A 22,322-nucleotide genomic window follows, 5' to 3' on the forward strand; every position below is an offset into this window, starting at 1 on the left:
CTCTGGAAAACTACACAACACACTCATAAAAGAATGAGAGTGAAAAAGAAAAATAGTGTATATTATTATCAATAATAAGTATTATTATAGAAATGTTTTTGACCTTATAGATGCCCTGAAAGGGCTTGGACCACACTTTGAGAACTGCTAGCCTAGAATATTAAGTGCAAATCCTCAGCATGGCATTTATATATATCTGTGCCTTTGTACCTCTTGCTCCCTTCCCAGTCTGCACAGCAAATTCCTGCGGGTCTTTCAATCTTATCTCCTGCCATCTCCAGACAGTTCATTCCCTCATCTTTACATTCATAATATATTTTTCTTTTCTCTGTCATAGCCAACATTATGTTATCTTCTTGTTATCTCTATGTGTGTCTATTTCCCCAAATGACTATCTTCCCTAAAGGCAGCAAGGCAGCAGCTATAGTTTAATCTTCTTTATAGCTCCAGCCCCTCTCACAGTATCTAGCACCCAATAAACATTTAATAACTATTTGTTGAATGAAGAAATGAGACAGGAGGCCAAGGGATGAGGTGACTCCCATTTCCCTACAGGTAGCTCTGGCACTGATATGATGCTTCTTCATAAGATTGTCAACATCACATTTTTTTCTAACATCTGGTCAGTTTACTATAGATGTAGTCAGAGAGGTTATGTGGGGAGTTTACAAAGTGAATCCCAACCATTCGCCAGGTCCTCTCCGTGAAACGAAGAGGGCAGGGGTCACTAGCTCCATTTTACAAATCAGGAAATCAAGGCTCAAAGACACAAATGACTTGCCCAAAGGTCTACTGGAAGTTAGTGAAAGAGCCAATACTTGAATCCAGGTACTGCCTCTAAGTCCAATGCTTTCCCATTTTATCCCCTCCTTTTCATGGTGACTGGAGGCAGAGAAGTCAGAGCCTTGGTGTTTCCATGTGAGGGTGTTACTCTAAAGCCTTCCAAACCCCCTGTGGGACTGGCTTCCCCTTACTGAAGACTTATCTTAGGGATCCATTTTGTTCCCATCATTTGCTTATAGCAATCTCTTCCTTCCTTATCACTCATTACCTTCACCTACTTCTACCATCTTGGTAGCTGGCCCATGGTGGACCACTTAAACCCTACATCAATCTTTAGCAGGTCAATGGGCCTGTGGGGTTAGGAGTAGGGAGACGAAGACAGATTTTATCCTTAAGAAGCTCAGTCCAGTCTGTTGTCTTTCCTTGAATATACGATTTCCTCCTGTTGGAATGTTCCCCCTCCCAAGCCTTCCAACTTTGAGCAGTTCGTTGCGCTTTCCTCAATGTCTCCACAGCACTTTGTTTTCATGTCTGTCATAACTTATCACAATACCACAATTATGTGTGTGTATCTCTGTCTCCCTATGAGACTGTGAGCTATTCAGGTCCATGGTTTTTATGTAGTCTTTGATCTCTTTGATCTGCCTGACACTGCCACTCCTCTTCTCTCTCCTTGAAACTCTCCTCCCCTTTCCCATGATACTGTACAATCCTGATTCTTCAGTCTTTTTGACCACTCTTTATACTCACTTGTGGCTTTAATTCCTTTTTCTCAGGCCCAAAATACGTACGTCTCAAAACAGAGCCCTCATGCTTTTGCTCTAATTCACTCTACTCTCTCAGCTTCAATTACCATATTTACCTGGAGTTTCCAAAATATCCATTCTTCAGCAATAACCCTCTTCTGAACTTATCCCTATACACATCTCGGAGGTCTTGTGGTCACCTCAATCTCAGCAAAAGCCTAAAAACAAACTCCATCATCTATCTCCTGGTTACAACCCCAATAGCCTTTCCTTTGAATTCCTTTCCCTCCCATCTATACCTAATGTGTCTTAAGTCTGTCCTACCCCCCCCCCTCCCATTTCCACTGTTCTCATCCTAGAAAAAACAAGTTCTGAAGTCAGATTGCTTCAATTCTGCCACTTAAGAATCATGTGTGTTTGGCAAATTTAATCAAAGCCTCCATTCCCTTATCCTAAATTGGAGGTAATAATAGAATCTATTTCATAGGGATGCTATGAGAATTAAGTGAGATATAATGCAGTAAATTGCTTAGCTCAATGCCTGGAACATAGTAGATATTCAATAAATGTGAATTATTATTGTTATCATTATTTCTTTATACCTAGACTACTTCAGTCTTCTCCCAACTAATCTCTCTGCCTCTTCTGGTCATTATTCTACACACCGGGAGGGAAACTAACAAGGAAAATTTATTAAGTGCCAAGCATTTCATGCTTACAGCAATCCTATATCTTAAAAAGGAACCTCTAAAGCCTGTGCCCTTTCCACACTTCCAAATTACCAGGTAACCACAAAACGCCATTTTGCACATACTATCCTGCTCAAAAGACTCCTTCAGTCGCCCATACTCCATTTTGTCTTCAGACTATAATCCAAATTCATTATCCTGGGATTCACAGTCCTGTACTATTTCCCTGAGTTTCCAGCACTTTCCTATTGGAACCCTGTGCTCCAGAGAAATGATCTACTGCCCAGACCTTGTCCTGGACATCTTCAACGGCCCACCTGAGATGCCCTCTCCACACCCCTTGACTTGTTTAAACCCCACCTTTCCTTCAAGACTAGCTAGAGTCCCACCTCCTCCAAAACCCTGCCTGACTACCGCTCCTCCATCGGGTCTCTCCGCACCCCTTGAGCACCTGCCTGTGTCCTTTTTGATGCTTGCTTTTGCTGCCTTGTGTTTCTTTGCACTTCTATTTCCTCACCAAGCTGTAAACCTCCACACTTCAGGGAATCGGTCCTCTTTTTTGCAAACCAAGTAGCCCAGAGCCCTACATAAAGAAAACGCAATAAATATGAAGGGTGAGGGAATGAGTTTCACCTTATGTCTCCAGGACTCCTCCCCACCCCACCCTCCCAAGTACCCCCAAAGCCCTATTCCTTTAGCTTCCCTATCACCCTCTTCCAGTGCCACACTCTCGAACCCTCTCCTCCAGGGCTATTTCTTAACTCCTTCGCCTCCAACCCCGCCATTACCCTAGGGCCACTGCTCTGTCCCTCCCTCAGGGCTGTTTCTCAGAACCCCCTCCTCCTCTTTCAGTGCCACCTCCCGGGACCCTCTCCCCCAGGGCTATTCCTTTGGCTTGGGACTCCCCAACCCCGGATACCCTCCCCCAGAGCCATCCCACAGTCCCGTCTCCAGGATTATTTATTTGGCCCCTTTCCCCTCCCTCAAGCTGCCCCTCAGATCCCCCTCCTCTAGTTCCAACCCCTTGGACCTTGCCTCCAGAGCTGTCCTTTTAGCCTCCTAACCCCTCCCCAGCGCGACTCCCCGGCCCCTGCCCCAGGGCTGGCGGGCAGCCGTCGCCCCCGCCGGGCGAGCCCGGGTGCCCCCGCGCCCCCGGCCGCCCCCCGCCGGTGCGGGGCGCGCGGAGGCGGGGGCGCGCTGGCGGCCGAGGCGGCGGCGGCGAAGGCTGGCGGGCCGGGCGCGTGTCCGCGGCGCGGTGACTCGGCGGCTCCGCAGCGGTTGCAGCGGGAGGACCCGGCCGGAGCCGCCGCCGCCATCGCAGCCGGGCGGCCGGGCCCCGCCGCCGGGATGCCGAGGAGCCGGGGCCGCCGCGCTGCTCCGGGGCCGCCGCAGCCGGGCCGGGCCCCGCGCTGGAGCCGCTGGCGGGCCCCCGGGCGGCTGCTGCTGCTGCTGCCCGCGCTCTGCTGCCTCCCGGGCGCCGCGCAGGCGGCGGCGGCGGCGGCGGCGGCGGGGGCCGGGGACCGAGCGGCGGGGGCGGCGGCGCGGGCGACCGAGGCGGAGGCGCCTTTCGCCGGGCAGGTGGGGCTGGCGCGCTGGGCCGGGGCGCGGGCTCCGGGTCTCCCCGCGGGGCGGGGGGCGTCGCCGGGGCAGGGCCTGGGCCGGGCCGGGCCGCGCCTGAGGCTGGGGGCGCAGGGGCAGCGCGCGAGGGGTCTGCGCCTGGGGTCGGGGCGCCCGGGGTGCGGGCTGGGGAGGGCAGCTGGGGCCGGAGCCGCTTCAGCACCGCGGACAGGGGCAGCGGGCGGGGGCGGAGCGGGAGGGTCGGGATTGTTGTGGTGGCGGTGGGGTGTGTGGCCTGTATGACTATGTGTGAGAGAAACCGTACAACGCCTCGGAGTAAATAGTAAGCGCAGCCAGTCTGTTGTGGGTTGGGAGAAGAAACCGAGGATGTTCAAGCTGGAGAAGACAGGACGGGGAAGTGGGGGGATGCGCTCAGTCTTCGTATCTGAAAGGCTGTCACGTGGAGGAAGGATAGACTTGCCCTGTGTGGCCCCAGAGGGCAGAACTAGGGTTAAGGAGTGGGGGTGGGGTTTGCACGAAGACAGATTTCGGCTTAGTATAGGAAGGAGTTTGTAACGCTCAGAGCTGCCCAACCAGCTTGGGAAGCCATGAGCTGTACCTCTCTGGCACGGGCAGGCAGAAGCTCCGGGAAGGGATTGTATGAATCCATGCGTGATAATAATGGTAGTGCCGAGTAGCATTTACTGAGCACTCACTATGTGCCAGGACTGGTGCTGGGTGTTGTAAGAATTATCTCAGTCAACCCTGACAGCTGTTCTATGAGATAGTGCAATTATTATCCCGATTTTACAGATGAGGGTCCAGACTCAGAGAGCTTAATTAATTTGCCCAAGGTCACATAGCTAGGGAGTGAGGGAGTTGGGATTCTAACCTGGGCAGGCTTACTCTAGTCTCCACGTTTTTAACCATAACGTTTTATTCAGTGTCACATGAGGGAGAGACTAGCTGAATTAGGAAATTCCTCTGGTCTTTTCCCACCTAGAGGTTTGCAGTTCTAACAAATGATTTTTATATTTTGGATTGACACAGTGGTGTTTTGCTGTGGGGAGTCAGAGTGATTACCTAAGTGATCTGAGAGATGGAGTGTGTTTATTGAGGCCAGCAGTCTGTTCAAAAGACTCTTCCAGACAGAGATTCTTAATTGGGAATAGGACTTAGAGGGTCATAAATTCTCTGACATTTTGTGCAAAATTGCATTTGTGTGTGCAAATGTGTGTTTTTCTAGGAAAGGATCCCTAGATTTCCACATCTTCTCAAAAGGGTACATGATCCAAAAAAATTAGTGTGGAAAACGTCCCTTTGGTCCTGTCTGGTAGTTGTCCTCCAAAGATCTTATAATTGCCAGTTGGCTTTCTGTGAAAACTTTCTCAAGCCTGTTTGTATTTTCAGCTCTAATGCAATTCAAAGTAATGCATTTCATGAGGTTATACTCTATGCAAAGTAGGATTTCTTTGGTCTTCCTGAATGCACTGGGTGAGGCAGAAAGTCACACTAGCCTAGGATTTAGGAGGCCTGGGCTCTGGTGTGACCTTGGGCTATTTTCCTTGCCCTCTCTAGGCTTCAATTTTACCATCCCTAACAAAGAGATAGGGCTGGACAATCTCAGCTGTGAACCCTTTTATCCTATGATATTTCAAGCATTAAGAAGAGGGTATTCCCTTGAATATGTCAGGATTGGAGAGAAGTTTATCTTTATCCAGTCCTTATCCTTATCAATTCTATAGGTTTTGATTATTCCACCTCTTAGCCTTTGTTTTTTCAAACTTAATTTTTCTGCCTTCTCACAGACAACCCCTAGAGTGACTACAGTCATCCTTTGGGTCATGTTAGTTGTCCTTTTTCTGGATTTCCTTGGTCCCTAATTTTCATTTGCTACAAACCTGACTATTGTCCCCAGATGTGGAGCTCTATGACTTCTTTGGTTTCCAGGCCCCTTCCTGATGCTACCCATTCTTTGGTCTGCTTTCTGGTTCCAACACATTAGGACTGCCTTTAGGAAACAATTTGCAATACCCCCCTGATCCTTTTCCTGGGTCAAAACTGATAGCCTGGAACACAACACTCTTTATGTGTATTATTTTTATCAGAATGCATCACCTTACATTTTCCCACGTTGACACTTATCTGCCATTTTGCATCCCACTCAAAACCTTCCTTCAGTTCTCTCTTTTGGCAAACTAAAAGGGTGTAATAATATCTATAGTCCTGAAGATTTCACTTTGCTCAACTTCTTCTGGATCACTTAAAAACATTTAAATCAGACAAGTCCCCAGCACGGTCTTCTGAGGACCCCTGCACTATTAACCCCTTTTCATCCAGAGAAGTGACCATTTATTTCTATCTATTGTTACCTAGCTCTAAGTGAGTTCTCAGGCCCTGATAAAAACACCACCCTTAATTCCACAATGAATCCATTTTAAATACCTAATATATTGTCCAAAACTTTCTGAATGGTAGATGAATTATGTCCACTACTTCTCTCAACAATGTGTACCTAATTATCCCTTCATTGAACACTGGTGGATCATATGGTTGAAACCTTATAGAAATATTATTGCTTTCAGCCAGTGGATAAAGTTGCTTACTCCTCTTTCTGTCTTTTAAGGCCTCTGACTCCTCTCTACCTGCCCACTAGCTGGCCTTCTTTCCCAGTCTTCATCAGTATGCATCCTTACCCCAGCCAAATGTATCTCTCCTTTATCCTAAGGCAAGCTACCCATGTTTCTCTGGACCTCTACACATGTTGTTTACTTCTGTACCCCCACCCATGCATCTGAAACCTTTCTTCTTAAAGTTTCAGCTCAAGACTAGCATTTACAGGAAACTTTTCCCTGACTTCATAGTCATCATTTATTTCTCCTTTCTCAGGGGTACACTTTGAGGCAGCCTCAGTCAGTTGACATTTAATTTCTTGCAAGACTTAAACATTATTTAGAAGAAAGAAAAAACTTGTTCTTTGGCAGAGCCTTCCCCAACCAAAACCTTGCTTTATGTTTTTACATCTAACACAATCCCCAACTCTCAATGCTCACCATTAAGTACTCACTTAATACGCATCCAATGATTCTATCCCTTACTATTTTACGCCAAAAAGTTACATGAATCTGAAATAGACACTCATGGGCATGTGAGTCTCAAGGCCCTTGTAAAATGTAAAGCCCTTCTTATGGATGGCACTCAGTGCCCACTTGTCCTTTCTTCAGTGTCCATAGAGGTTATTCCTTTTGACAGGAGTTCTGTTTTCCCCTCTTGAGTTCTTTAGGTAGGTTGTCATTTAGTGATAGTGACAGATAATAGAGAGGAATTGGGAGGTGGGCATTGACCTTAGAGATCACCAAGGAAGCACATAATAGCACTTAATAGATGCCTCTTGAATTTGCCTTAAGTGAGTTGCCTAAGGGCCCAAAACCTGATAATAGTTAATTTAGAACTAGAACTTTTTCCTGGTCTCCTAACTACTTAGTTGACCGCATCTTTCACTATCTCTGTCTTTTGATTTCATATTACTGATCTTTCATTACCAAAAGACCAACCCCACCCCCCCCACACACACACCCCTGAAACAAAGTCAGTCTGTTTTCTCCTTTGCTTTCTTGAGTCTTTCTTTGCTATTTTCCTCCCCAGGTGGTCCCACTGATTCTCTAATTGGCTTTCTGCCTTTGGTTTCTTTAAAGCATCTCTTCCTCTTACTATTAGCTGAGTAGAATGCCCCTTGGGTTGTTTTCTAGTTTTCCTGGTTCCCAGTTTGATTCTGAGGAAGGTCAGTATCGGCATTAGAGACAAGCCAACCAGCACAGGCCACACTGGGGACAGGGTGTGACTCCTGGGCCCCAGACATAAGGAATTCCTGCTTTCCAGTCCAGTTATGTGTTATCTGTCCTGGGCACATGGAGAAAGTGCTGTGGTTTGTACTTGTCGCCAAGGGAAGTTAGAGCCCTGAGTGAGGCTGGGGGTGGGGTAAGCCCAGTAAGACGTGCTAACAGTTTCCCAAGCCCCCAAAGTTCCTCAGGGTGAATGATCATGGCCTCCAGTATATTTTCATTCTTGTCTGAAAAAAAATTCTTACTGTTAGGAGGTTCTTCCTTCTATCTAATCTAAATCTAGTCTGCTGTATTTTATTTCTTCTTTTTTCTTATGACTTGGTTTTTCCTATTATTTTAATCAGCTCTTATATCTCTAAGGTGCTTTGCACTTTCCAGATGCTTCCATGTGCATGATCTCACTTGATCCTTGCAACAGTGCCTTGAGACAGGGACAATATTGTCCTCGTTTTATAGATAAGGAAACAAGCTGCAGAGAGATAGTGTGACTTGTCCAGGGACACACAGAGAGCTAATAAATGAGAAAACGAGGCCCAGAAGCTGGATTTTCTGTCCTTGATCTCAGTGCTTTCTCTCTACACTAAGCTGTCCTAGTCTAGATTGTTATATTAGCCATTTAGCCAGTCTCTTCTACTTTCAGGTATGTCCTTATTCTAGTCCACGCTCTTGAAAGTAGTAGTTTTAGAGCAAATAAAGAAAATTATAATTGTACCATGGAGATTAGTCATGGGGAATTCCTGCCCCATCACCAAGCCCCATCAGTTCCACCTCCTGAGGAGCTGCTCCTACTCCGCGTTGTGGTCGCTCCACTACATCATCTGGACATCAGCAACTTCCCAACTGACCAGCCTCTCCTGCCTCCCTCCATCCCTTCTCATGTGGCTGCCAGTGTGATCTTTCAAAAATAAAAAAAAATAAATCTACCCGGGATCAGTTCTATCTGAAGCAGATATGGCAAAAGTTAAAATTTGACAAAGCCGATTGGTGATTACCCAATTAAATATTGAAATATTTAATAATAAAAGTACTTTATAACAAAGAAAAACTCTGATTATGTTACTCTACCCTGTGCTTAAAGTAGCTTTTAAGATAAAGGCAAAACTTCTATTACTATATTACTACCTTTTCTCCTTTTGATTTTCATTATGGAAAAATTTCAAATGGGCACAAAAGTAGACAGAATAGTATTATGAATCCCCTTGTACCCAGGTAGGTATAGGTGGCTTAATGTGGCCCATGGGTCCTGCAGGACTGAGTCATTCCCGTGCTCTCCAGCTTCCTCTAATCCACTCTCTCCACAGCTCACTGGACTCCAGCCACTCTGGCCTTCTTTCGATTTTCCAAAGTGCAGGCTCCTTCCTGTCTCAGGAATTGGATAAGGATCGTCTTTTTCCTGGAAGGCTCTTCCTCCAGACTTCACCTAGCCCTCTTCTCCTCACTCACCAGGGCTCGGCTGAAACGTCATCTCCTCCGGGAGGCCTTCCTGACGTCCCAGCCTAAACTCCCGTCACAGACTTTCATGGAAACTTGTGCTTTTTCTTCACTCCACTTTTCACAATTTGTAATGAGATGTTTAGTCTTCCAGTGTCTGCCTCCACCAACGGCTGTAAGCTCCATGAGGACAGGGACTATGTCAGTCTTGTCTACTAATGTTTTTCCAGCGTAATGCCTGGGACATAGAAGGTGCTCGGTTCCTGCTGCGGGAAGAGTTCAGAGGGTGAGATGGGCATGTAAACCATTATTTCTTCTGTACCGTAAAACATGCTGTGAATGAGGGATGCCTGTAATACCATTGGGAACACAGAGGAAGTCCACTCTGGGAGAGCCTTCCCAGAGGAAGAGGCACTCAAGTTGCATTTGGAAGGATTTCTAAAAGTTAGTCAGGTAGAGGTCAGAGGATGTGTGGAAAAAGTATTCTAGGCAGAGGGAGTGAAATAAGCAAAGGTACTGATAGGAACCTGCGGGATGTGTTCAGGCACCCAAATGGGTCAGTATAGCTAAAGTATGGGGTCCTTGGCGTGGAGAATAAAAGCCCAAGTGGTGCAGGAAAGAAGATGAGGCTGAAAAAGGATGTTGGTGCCAGACTGTGAAGCTTGTTGAGTGCCTCTCAAAGGATACTGGACTTTAAGACTGGCCGTGAGGAACCAGAAGAGTTTCTCCACTCTCAAGCCACTTATGCTAAAACAATAGAAATATATATAGTTATTTAAAGGTTATCTAGTTCAGCCCTGTTACAGTTAGAAAGTGAGGCCTGACCACTGCTCTTTGTCTTCCCTATTCTCTTTGCTTAACCCATCAATAAATCAAGCCCCAGGGGACAGAAGAGCTGTGGCAGATTTGCAGGAGGGCACTGGAAATAGCAAAGAAGACTCAGGCTCCTCCCTTCTGAGAGAATGAATGGGAGCAAGGCCAAACTGCTGGCCTTGGGCAGAAGCATCTCCAGAATTGGAAAACTCAGACATCCCAGTGCTGTCCCCAAACCCCAAATGTGCCACCTCCCTGGGCCTGGTGATCGTCTGGCTTGTGGTGGCCTCCTGGGAGTAGGCCAAGGACATTGTGCAGAGTGTGAGGGAATTCCCGCTAGTGCGCTTACCACCCACTCAAGAGCTGATGGCAGCCAAAAGGCAATGCCGCGCCATTAAGGTGTTTGTCAAGAAGCTAAGCTGGGCACTGTGGGCGATCCTGAGGGCCCTTTCAGATTGGCTGTAAGTGAAGGAAAAAAAAAGAAAGAAAGAAAGAAAGACACAGCTCTTGGAGGCAAACCAGAGCTGGAGGATGTAACATGGCAGAGAAAAACCCTCACTGGGAGGCAGAGATGCTAGCTTCCATTTCTGGCTTCTCTACCAACTTGCTCGATGATTTTGGAAAGCTGCTTCCCCTCCCTGATTCTTTTTCTTCTGTGCAAAACAAGTGTGTTAAATGAGACAATCTTGAAGTATTGTCATGCAATTTCTAGGTACCTGAATGGTTAATGCCTTCAGTTTGAAATTTTTTTTATTAGTCTTAACTCTGGTGGGCTCAGCGGTAAGCTGGGACCTCAGTTGTATGTGTAGAGGAGGAACCCAAGTTTGGGTGGGACAGAGGCTGGTGGGACCAACACAGAGAGAGGGCTGATCCCTGAGGAGTCACCAAAAAGACATGGTGACTTGGTCTGCAGCAGTAGTCAGTGTATTGCTGGGGAGTGTAGGAGCAGGAATTCAGATAATAATACTATGAGAACACTTACTATGTGCCAGATGCTGCTAAATGCCTTACATGTATGTAGAAGTTTCCTATTGCTGCTGTAACAATTCCAGTTCCAGAAGTCAGAAGCCCAAAAATGGGTCTCATGGGGCTAAAATCAAAGTGTCAGCAGGACTGTGTTCCTTCTGGAGGCTCTAGGAGAGAATCCACTCCTTGCCTGTTCCAGCTTGGCTCATGGCCCCCTTCTAGCAATGACATCACCTGACCTTTGCTTCTGTCATCACATCTTCTCTGACTTTGACCCTCCTACCTCTCTGTTTATAAGGACCCTGGTGATTACATTGGGCCCACCCAGATAATCCAGGATAATTTTCCCATCTCAAGATCCCTAACTTAATCACATCTATAAAGTCTCTTTTGCCATGTAAGGTAACATTTCCACAGATTTTGGGGATTAGGCTGTGGACATCTTTGAAGGGCCAGTATTTTATCTACAAAAATGTATCATCTCACTGAATCCTAACAATCCTCCGTTTATTTAATAGATGTTGCTTAGAAAGAACACACAGCTGGAAAGCACAAAGTAAGGCAATATTTGATATGTGGTGGCATCTTGGTCCCAAGTGGCCAGTCTTTTCAGACTGGACCCCATCTAGCTCCCAGGTGTATGGGGAATAGAGTCTAACTCTCTGGAGGAGGCTGTCTGAAAACCAGGCAGGGAATTTGAAGCCCTGAGGGACAGATTACAGCCATAGCAATCTCAATTTAGGACCTGAGTGCAGACAGAGAAACTGAGGCAAAAACTCAGTTGTAAGAACTAAGCTAGTATGGCAGTGGATGGGGAAGGCTAATCTTTGGTCACCCCTGATGTCAGTACATGGCAACACAATGGAATCCCAATGTAAGGGGTGATGCTGCTAAAAGTCCATTTGCCCGAGTCAGGATTGGCCAAGGAGATGGGCAGGTGAAGGACCCACCATGACAGGAGAGCCAAAGCACCAAGGGGGTTGGGTATTGGGCCAATTGTAACAGAAGGCTTTTCTACATAGGTAACATACTTCCTACCTTAGTAAGTAATAGATGATACTGAACACAACATTTCTTCATGGCACTGGTCATTATTCCAAATGATCTTATTGCAATGGTTCTCAAACTTTGATGGGTAACAGAACCACCTTAGATGCTCACTTTTTAAATAAAGATTCCCAGTTCCCAACAGCAGAGGATCTGATTTAGAAGGTCTAGGTTTGGATCTGGAAATATGCACTTTTAACCAGCTCCCCAGATGATGCTGATGCCAATCATCCTTGATCCAGGACTACACACTGAGAAACACAGCTTTAGTGTTTGAAACTACAATACAGCGATGCTTCGGGACCCAGCGATGGCTTTAGTATTGTTTGTCACCTACCAGGAAAATAATAATTATTATTATTGCTATCTTTTATTGTGTACTTACTACAACCCATTATGTGATTTAATCTTCACAACCAGCCCATGAGGCTCATGCTATTAAATTACTTACATGACGTAGATGAAGAAAGGGAAAAATAGAGAGAGTGAATAATTTGCCTAAAGTCCCATAGCAAGTAAATGGAAGAAGCAGGGAACCCAGCACAGTTTGTCTCCAGGGTGTACACTCTTAACCATAATCTAAACTGCATCTCAAACTGCCTCAGTCCTCTCCCCCTTCCCACACCCCACATCCAGCCCACTCACCCCTACCTGTATACTACGGCCTACGAAAAGCAAATTCGTTCTCACACCTTACAGTGCCCAGGATAGTCCTCCCACCCCAAAAAAAGTATTTTCTAGCCCAAAATGGCAATAGTGTTAAGTTGAGAAATCCTATTCTATAGCAAGTTCTGACTGTTGACTGTGTGCCTTCTCTCTGAACACTTCAACTCATTTCTGTTCAATAAGTATGGACCAAGCATATCCTCTATGCTAGGCTCTGTGCTAGGTTTTAGGAATACAATGGTTTGCTCTCAAGCATTTTATAGTCAAGAGGAGGAGACAGATGACTCAACATGTGATTGCAATACCATGTGATAGGAATTGTGATAAGGAGAAGTCTGGGGTGCTGACAAGGGATGTAGGAGGTGGATTTAGGGGGTCAAGGGGGGCTTCTCCAGAAAAAGGAAAAGGGGAGAGTGATCTGGATAGAATAGCCTGGAAGAATACAGAGCACAAGGTGGAGAATGGCAAAGAGGCTGCAGAGATGGGCAGAGCCTAAATCACGAAAGTGCTTGATTAGGATGGAAAGCCCTGGAAGCCACCTCAGGGTAGTTCATTGACTGTTTCCTCTTCCTGGAGCATCTTCCTACTATCCACATGGCCCCACTCCCTCACCTCCCTCAGATCTCATGCTCAAATAACACCCCCCATCCCCAGGGAGACCTTCCCTTACCACCCCCTATAAATAGCTGCCCCATCATTCTCTATCTCTTTCCCTTGCTTTATTCTTCATAACATTTGTCACCACATGGTTGTGTTGGTGTTTTGTTTTTTTCCTATCTTCCTCCACTAGACTGTAACTAGAAAGTAACTAGATGTTTTTGTTCATTTCACTTCCCTAGCACATAGTGCTTGGTACACAGTGGATGCTCAATAAATGTATTTTGAATGGATGGATGAATGAACAAATGAATGAATGAATGAATGGACAAAAACAAACAGATTTGATGTGTAGGAGGTAGAGCCAATAGTTCTTTGGTAAAAGACTGGATGTGGGCAGTGAAGAGAGGGAGAGGTGTGGCACATGCCAGCCTTCTGGTTTTGATCACTGGGAAGGTGATGGTGCCAGATCCGACGTAGGAATCCCAACAGGGTGGGAATTGAGCACACTGTGATCTGAGATGAGACATTGCACTTTTTGGAGGGTGAGGTGTAGGAAATCCTGGGAGGGGAAGGGGATGTCTGACCAGCAGTCTGATAGCGTGGCACGCCTGCTTTCAGATGTATCAGTGTCTGAATACTGCCACTTATTAGTTTTGTGGCTCTGGGTAATTGCTCAACCTCTCCGAACCTCAGTTTGCTCATCTGCAAGTGGGAGATCCTAAATCCTATCTCATGGGGTTGTTATGTGAGATAATGTATCCTAGGGCACCCAGCCCAGCAGCATGTAGTAAGCATTCTAATAATAGTAGCTATGATCTTTGTTATTATAACATCTCTGACTGTTAAAAAGTTGCTTCTTACAATGAGTCAAGATCTATGTCCTGTAATTTCTAACATCGGTCATGGTTTTGCCCTCTATTCCAACCAAAATAAATCCACTTCATTCACAGCCATTTAGTGCTTTGAAGACAGTCATGTTCCCCTACGTCCTCCCTTCTCCAGCCTAAGCACCCTCATCTTTCCTCTGAGGATGTGGTTCTTGGTTCTCTCGCTCCCCTGGCCACTCTGTTTTAGTCCCGCTCCAGTTTGTCACCATCCTCTGCATATATAACCTCAAGAATGGACTTGAAACTCCTGTGTGCTGAGGCCAATGCCTTGTTCCTGTCACTCAGATCATTGCCCTAGTTTGTGACCTCGGCTGCCCAAACTCTTTGACCAGGTCTTCTTTCTTTCCTCCTCATTCTAGCCCATGCCCCCAAGCTTGACACCTTACTGCCTGGTCCTTCTTTGTAGACGTCACCCTGGCCTTTCTGAGAATGCCTTCCCACCCACTTCCTTTCTGGGCAGACACCTGAGCCTGATCCTCCTCCCGCCCCACCCCAGTCCTGAGCAGTCGGGGTTTGGCTCCCTCCCCGGTGGGATGCTCCTGAGTGCCCCCCCACCCACCCCACCCCGTGATCACGCTGTTTCCAGTGACCCGTCTTTCCCTCCTCCCCCACAGCCATCAGTGTCTTCCGACTGTACTTGTCGGCAGTATCAGCAGATATGCTTCTTGCCGCCTCCATTGCCACTTCGAATCTCACCACCGCCTCTGCTGTCTGCCGCTCTCTTCCCTCTTCGGCCCGTGTTTTTTCTCCTTGTTATTCTCTGCGCTCTCCTTTCCCTGCCACTACTCCTGAATGTCTCAGGCTTGGCTTCTCGGGAGCCCAAACCCCGCCTCCTGGCCAGCGGACCAATCACGCCGTCTTCTCCGTGATCTATCTCTTTGGTTCAGCTCAGCTATTTTGGTCCCTGCTTACACTCTGAGATTTTTCTCACTTTTCCCTGGGTTTACACCTCTTTCAGCACTTACAGGGTGACAGACATCTTAGAATTGGTTAACTGAGATGTAAAGATTAGAACTTCTGGCATGGCTGGTGATTGATTAATGGATCCAGCTGTTTAAAAAACAGAGAAAGAAAGGTCATTTTGTTTAAAACTGAATGGAATTTTTTCCTTTTGTGGATTTTAAATTTTTTTTCAGATGGGACAATGGAGCCTAGTGCCTCATCAAGCAAGGCCATCAAACCACGATAGATTGAATTTCAGCAAACATTTTTTTCTACCTCTAATAGATGCCAGGAATTGTGCTTGGTGCTTTCCCGTATATTACTCACTAAACTTTCCCAAGATGAAATCCTTTCCCTGGTCCTCAGACATTGCCCCCTAGACCAACTGCTCGTTCATTCATTCATTCATTCATTCATTCCTGAATTCAGTGATTATTTATCACTGTCAGGCATTGTGCTAAGGACTGTGCTGGATACAAAAATAAATATGACACAGTCTCTGTTCCCAGGGACTCAATCAGGTGAAGAAAACAGACTTATCGACCAACAGGTATGATACACTGTAGTAGATACACTTAGAGCAGTGTGTACAAAGTACTCTGAGAGTAAAGGTTTGTGGGGGCATCAACTAGCTCTGCCAGGAGGAGTTAAGGAAGGTTCACAAAGGACCTAGAACGTGAAGGATGAGTTGGAGTTTGCTAACCTGAATAAAGAAATGGGCTTTGTAGACAATAGGAACCGCCTAGAAGTGTGAAAGGACGGGGAATGTTTGGAGATTGGTATGAATGGAGAGTAGAAGATGCTCCCACTTCAGGGGCTTCTTGCCCAGAGAAGTTAGAGGACTGCCTGGGTCACAAAGCAAAGTGAGTGGCGAGGGAAGGGGATGCAGGGAAGCTGAAAAGGCCTGGCCCTGATTCATATCCCTTAGCCTCCTTTCCTCTAATAAACATATATTGTCCAATACCAGTGCCCAGTTCCTGGCTTGGAGGCTGGCATTTGACCAGCCCCTTCCCCTCCCATTTTCCCTCTTGGGAGTCTGCCTCTGAGCTCTGAAGATTGTCCCCAGTGAGCCTGGGAGGGAAGCAGAGCCTAGAGAAGGTACTGCTAACTCCCTACCCCCACCATATGTCCGACCCATACCAATGTTTCACCTTGACCAAGACATTTGCTTAGGACCTGATTCCTTGGACCCTAACTCCAGTGCTGCTGAAATAAAAACTCTGTGACCTTCATAATAGATCCTGATCAGCTCTAAGATGCTCCTTATTTCAGTATTCCAGAAAAGTTCTGAATAAACCAAAATTGCCAGCCCTTTACTGAGGAGGAACTACTTTTAATGCCCAAACCCTTAGAAGGAATGGAGTGGGTTTATGCTGAAAGTTCCCTGTCCCCTCTCTCTTACTGTGAGCAGTAATGAGGGCAAGAGAGGAGAGGATTTGTAAATTCTGCACTAGCGTAGAGGTAGGTTTTCAAGAATTACTCAGCTGGCTGAATGATTTGTCAGTGGTATCTGTCCAAAGATTCCAGCCATTTCCAAAATGCTCTACTTCGTCTTAGCTGGATTTTTAGAAGATTAAGACAGTCCATTGACAGAGAGGGAAGCATTGGATCTGTTTTAGATTTGTACCACACCTCATTTTGGAAGGGCTTGAGGCATCTTACAGATAAAAACATCATGTTTTTCAGTAAGATATTTAAGGATGAAATATAACTTGACTGTTGGAAAGATGAAAAAGTCAAAGTTACTTCCAGGCAACATCATGCTCAATACCTAAGCTATATATTTGGCTGAAAGATTCCTGGCAGAAAGGCCAAAAAGGAAAAACCAATAGGTTACCCAGTCTCCATTTTCCAATACCAGAAAATACAGAATCTCCTGTGGGGGAAATATTTTTCCTCAAGCTAGAGCCATCTAGAACAAGACTGTGTTGATCCTTGTAGGAAGAAAGTTTAGTGACAGGGCAAAGAGTGCATGATTCAGTTCAGCTGTAGTTTTTAGGCATCACCAAGTACCAGACACTTCGCAGTGCTCCCAGTCTTGGGTGAGAGATGGTCTTGTCCATGAGTCAGTCTAATAGAAAGTAGACTTAGCTCTTAGCTGTCCTATACTCTATAGGACCCAGAAGGGCTGGGTCTTCAAGTGGGAGAGAATGGGGGAGGGCGGAATGATGAGATTTCAAGAAGCTGGAAATGAGTAAAAGACCATGTTTCCCACCTTGATTTTACAAAAAAAAAAAAAAAAGCATCCAAAGAGATAACAAACATGTTTTGAGTGATTACTATATTGTATGCACTCATTCATTCAATTCTAACACCAGCCCTGTGGATGAGGAATTATTTACATTTCACAAATGAGAAAACCAAAACTCAATTTGTCTAGGGTCACACAGCCGGTGAAGCCAGGATTTGATTTCAGGACTGTGTCTCCTTCCCACTATACCACCTTGTTTATTCACCCCAACAGTTCTTAATGGAAATTTCCATAAAGAAAGAAAGTTCCCATAAAGAACTTTCCATGAAGAATGGCCATAACCATGACCCTCTAGCTGTGAGGGACTGAGAGAATGGGGTCCAGGCACTTAAAGCTTTGATGACATAACCTAACCTGGGAATAGAAGTGGAAGTACCTAGAAGAATGCATGAGCAACCTGTCAATTACGCCATTATTCTCCATCTCCAGATATTTTATTTGAGCGTTTTGGCTGATCCTAGACCAGTCAGGTCACAAGTGATCCTCAGTAATTTGTTCACTTTGTGAACAGACACGTCCCTCATCTCCCTCCATTTCCCTCTTTTCCAACCGTCTCCACTCATTGCCACCCACCCCCACCAATCAATGTTCTAGACATTTTGAAATATGGTTCAGAATGTGTCATGCTCTCCCACACCAGGCAGTGGCACATGCTGTGTCCTTTAAGACTTAACTCAAATCCCATCTCCACCTGGAAGCCTTCCCTGCATTCCCCTTTCTCCCTCCCCTGCAGAGGTGGATAAGACACCCCTCTTTTTTTCTCCCATAGAACCCTGTACACACCTCCTTTTTACACTCCATTTTCATTGTGGGTTTACTTGTTGGTTTTTTGAGTTCCTTATTCGTCTTTGTGTCCCAGAGCCTTGCACAGGGCCCAGCAAGTAGTAAGTGTGTAATAAATGTCAGGTGGACAAAATGAATAACTTCTGTATGTCAGGCCCTATCCTGGGCACTAGGGATATAGAGATGCGTAAGAAATGGACCATTCTCCTTGAGTTGCTCAGAGTCTGGAGGAGAATGATATGTCAAATAACGATTAAAGCCCAATAGTATAAGATCTATAATATTGATCTTATATTGAAGCCACAGAGGATGGAGAAAATAACTCAGCTTGGGGAGCCAGGGAAGTCTTCCAGGACTAGTAATTTACGGGCTGAGCCTTGAAATATGAAAGATTTTTGCCAAATTACAATAGTAATGAGCAATCCGAGGAGGTAATCAAGAAAAAAAATCCATTTACAATAGCAACTAAAAGAATCAAATATCTATGAATAAATTTAACCCAGGATGTAAAGCATCTGTATTCAGAAATCTATAAAACATTGCTAAAAGAAATCAAAGAAGATGTAAATAAATGGAAGGACATTCTGTGTTCATTGATTGGAAGAGTAAATATAGTTAAAACGTCAATTTCTACCCAAATTGATTTACAGATTCAACGCAATCCCAATCAAAATTCCAACAGCCTACTTTGAAGAAATGAAAAAATAATAAAATTTATTTGGAAGGGTAAGGGGCCCAGAATTGCCAAAAACATCTTGAAAAAGAAGAATGAAGTTGTAGGACTCACACTGCCTGACTTTAAAGCATATTACAAAGCTATAGTGGCCAAAGCAGTATGGTATTGGTATAAAGATAGATATATTGATCAATAGAACTGAATTGAGAGTTCAGAAATAGACCCACACCTTTTTGGTTAATTGATTTTCTACAAGGCTGCCAAATTCATTCAACTGGGACAGAACAGCCTCTTCAACAATTTGTATTGGGAGCACAGTATATCCATATCCAAAAGAATAAAAGAGGACCCCTATCTCACAACTTATTCAAAAATTATTTCAAAATGGATCAAGACCTAAATATAAGAGACAGAATCATAAAACTCCTAGAAGAAAATGTATAGAAGCATCTTCAAGATCTGGTGGTAAAGGTGGATTCTTAGATCTTACTTCCAAAGCACAAAGCAATGAAAGAAAAATAAGTAAATGGGATTTCCTCAAAACTGATTACTTTTGTGTTTCAAAAGACTTTCTCAAGCAGGTAAAAAGTTAGCCTACTCGATGGGAGAATACATTTGGAGACCACATATCCAATAAGGGTTTAATATCCAGGATGTGTAAAGAAACTGTACAACTCAACAATAAAAAGACAAGCAATCTAATTAAAAAGTGAGCAAAAGACACTAATAGACATTTCTCCAAAGAGGGCATACAATGGCTAAAAAGCACATGAAAATATGTTCCACATCACTAGCTATCAGGGAAATGCAACTAAAAACACGAGATACCATTTCACACCAACCAGAATGGTCACTATTAAACAAACAGAAAACTGCAAGTGTTGGAGAGGATGTAGAGAAATAGGAAAACTTATTCACTGTTGGTAGGAATGTAAAATGGTCCAGCTGCTTTGGAAGACAGTTTGGCAGTTCCTCAGGAAGCTAAGCTTAGAAATGCTAGATGACCCGGCAATCCCACTACTAGGTATATACTCAGAAGAACTGAAAGCAGGGACATGAACAGACATTTGCACACCAATGTTCATCGCGGCATTATTCACAATTACCAAAATATGGAAAGAAACCAAGTGTCCATCAACCAATAAATGGATAAACAAAATATGGTACATACATTCAATTGAATATTATTCAGCAATAAGAATGAAGTCCTGAAGCATGTGACAACATGCATGAACTTTGAGGACATTGTGTGAGTGAAATAAGTCAGATACAAAAGGACAAATATTGTATGATCTCCCTAATATGAGCTAATTATAATAAGTTAAAATCTAGAGTATAAAGTTAAAATCTAGAATATAGGTTACCAGGAGATAGAATGAGGCTAGAGAATGGGGAGTGGATGCTTCATGTGTTCAGAATTTTTAACGAGGTTGAATTTAAATATTTGGAAATGGATAGAGGTGATGGTAGCACAATATGCTGAGTGTAATTAACAGCACTGAATTATGTGTGTGATTGTGGTTGAAAAGAGAAGTTTATAATGTGTATGTCCCTAGAAGGAAAGCTAGGGGATAAAACATGGGACTGTATAACACAGTGAACTCTGTGGTGGATGATGACTGTGATTAATAGTATACAAATACAATGAAATTTTCTTTCATGAACTAGTACAAATGTATGTCACTATTAAAGGAATTAATAGAGTGGTATATGGGGGAAAATGTACCCAATGCAAACTATGTTCTGTAGTTAACAGTAATATTTTAATATTTTTTCATCATCAGTAACAAATATACCACACCAATGCTAAGGGTCAATAATAGGGGGAGATAAGGGGTATGGGTTCCTTCCTCCTTCCCTTCCTTCTTTCCTTCCTCCCTCCCTCCCTCCTTCCTTCCTTCCTTCCTTTCTTTTTAGAGTAATGAAAATGTTCTAAAATTGACTGTGGTGATGAATGCACAACTATATGATGATACTGTGAACCACTGATTGTATACTTTAAATGGGTTGTATGGTGTGAGAATATATCTCAACCTGCTCAGAAGAGGGTAAAAAAAGGGTGCCAGGCAGAGAGAAAAACATGTACAAAGGCATGAAAGAAAATCAATGTTTGGGGAACTGCAATAAGTATCGATATTCCATAATTTGGAGTGAAAGACAGTTCTAGATACCAAAGATGAGGAAGGTTAGGCTGTCACTCTGTTGTGGGTATTTTCAGACTTTATATTATTCTGACGATTTTGCTTTTAATCAGTCAGATGACTTTTTATCACTATGCAGTAAGCAAAGATGTTATAGTCACCTTTGGTGAAATAAATAACTTATTTATAGTTTCAGTCTGACTCCTTCCTAAAATAGTTGGATTTGACGTATAATAAATGACATACCCACAATAAGACTGTTCATATAGAAACTGGAAACAAAAGCTATAGAGAGGAAGGGAGTAACACAGTTCCCCTGGGGTCCTTCTCCTTCATCCATCTGCTCACTTGGTCTTCACGCCTGTTCCCTGAGGGGCGGAGGGTCCTATCCAGCCTAGAGCCCAATGAAGGAGGGCTCCCGTAAAGTCTCATGGGCTCAGCAAAACAGGAATGTTTTCCTCATTTTCCCAATGATGCCACCCATCCTTCCCAGTGCTCTAGTTTCTTAAGGTTTCCATCTCCTCGTGCTTTGTGGTGGGAATAATCATCTTTACTTTGCTGTCCTTCAGAGTCCTTGCTTGCTTGAGCTTTTTCACCCAAGCTTCTTTCAGATTCTCTTGCTCTTTTAAAGTTTAAAAAAAAAATTTTCCAGGCATAAAATTTGGAAAACAGAGAAGCCCACAAAGAGAGAGAGAGAGGGGGGGGGGAGAGATAGACATTCTCCTTGATTCTAGAACCAAATGATATTCGTGGTTAATTCTTTTAATTTTTTTTAAATTTTGATATCATACCAGACTATTTTCAAGAAGAGCACAAAGAATTCCTGAATACTTTTCACCAAGATTCCCCAACTGTTCACATTTTACTACATTTGCTTTCTCTCTCTCCCTCTCTCTCTCTCTCTGTCTCCCTTTCCCTCTTTATCTATCCGTTTTTTCCTGAACTCATTTAAGAATAATTTGCAGACATCATGCACCTTTATATAACTCTACGTATTTCCTAAAAGTAAGGAATTCTCTTGCTTAATCACACTATCAATTTTTTGTGTGTGACCTTCTAGACTGTTTTCTATGCATGTATTATTGATTGATATTTAAATTAAATATTTTTATAATAAGCTTGGTTTTTTTTCTTAGCCATAAAGAATGTAGCTAATCTCATGCCAAGAACTATCCTATAAAAAATAGAAATAAATAGAAAAAAAAAACAAATACAAAAAAAATTTTTTAAACAAAAAAATAAGAAAAAGAAAAGAAAAAAGAGAACTATCCTACTTGACATGCGGTGGGTTTCTGGGTGGCGCAGCATTTTCAACCAGCCACTCTACTCCAGAGAATGAACCGTACTTGTGCTCTTGCATGTCTACTCAGATGTCAGTGGAAACCGCTGAATAAATGGGTAAAGAGGCAGGTTAGTGAAAACCTGGAATGCAAACTTAATCTTTATTCTGTAGCAAGTAGAGATCCAACAAAAGGTTTATGGCGGAGGAGTAAGCAGATGAG

At 44.2% G+C, this 22,322-nt stretch overlaps 1 protein-coding gene across 1 annotated transcript in view; it reads left to right on the forward strand.

Moving 5' to 3' along the window:
- Positions 1–3,565: 3,565 nt before the first annotated feature.
- The window catches only part of MMP24 (matrix metallopeptidase 24), a 42,967-nt gene continuing 24,210 nt past the window's right edge, over positions 3,566–22,322 (forward strand). The window contains exon 1 of the mRNA XM_037811757.1: positions 3,566–3,796. Coding sequence (XP_037667685.1) covers positions 3,566–3,796 — 231 coding nt within the window. The remainder of the gene's footprint in view (positions 3,797–22,322) is intronic.

The sequence above is a fragment of the Choloepus didactylus genome, chromosome 19, assembly GCF_015220235.1.
Source record: "Choloepus didactylus isolate mChoDid1 chromosome 19, mChoDid1.pri, whole genome shotgun sequence".
NCBI lineage: Eukaryota > Metazoa > Chordata > Mammalia > Pilosa > Megalonychidae > Choloepus > Choloepus didactylus.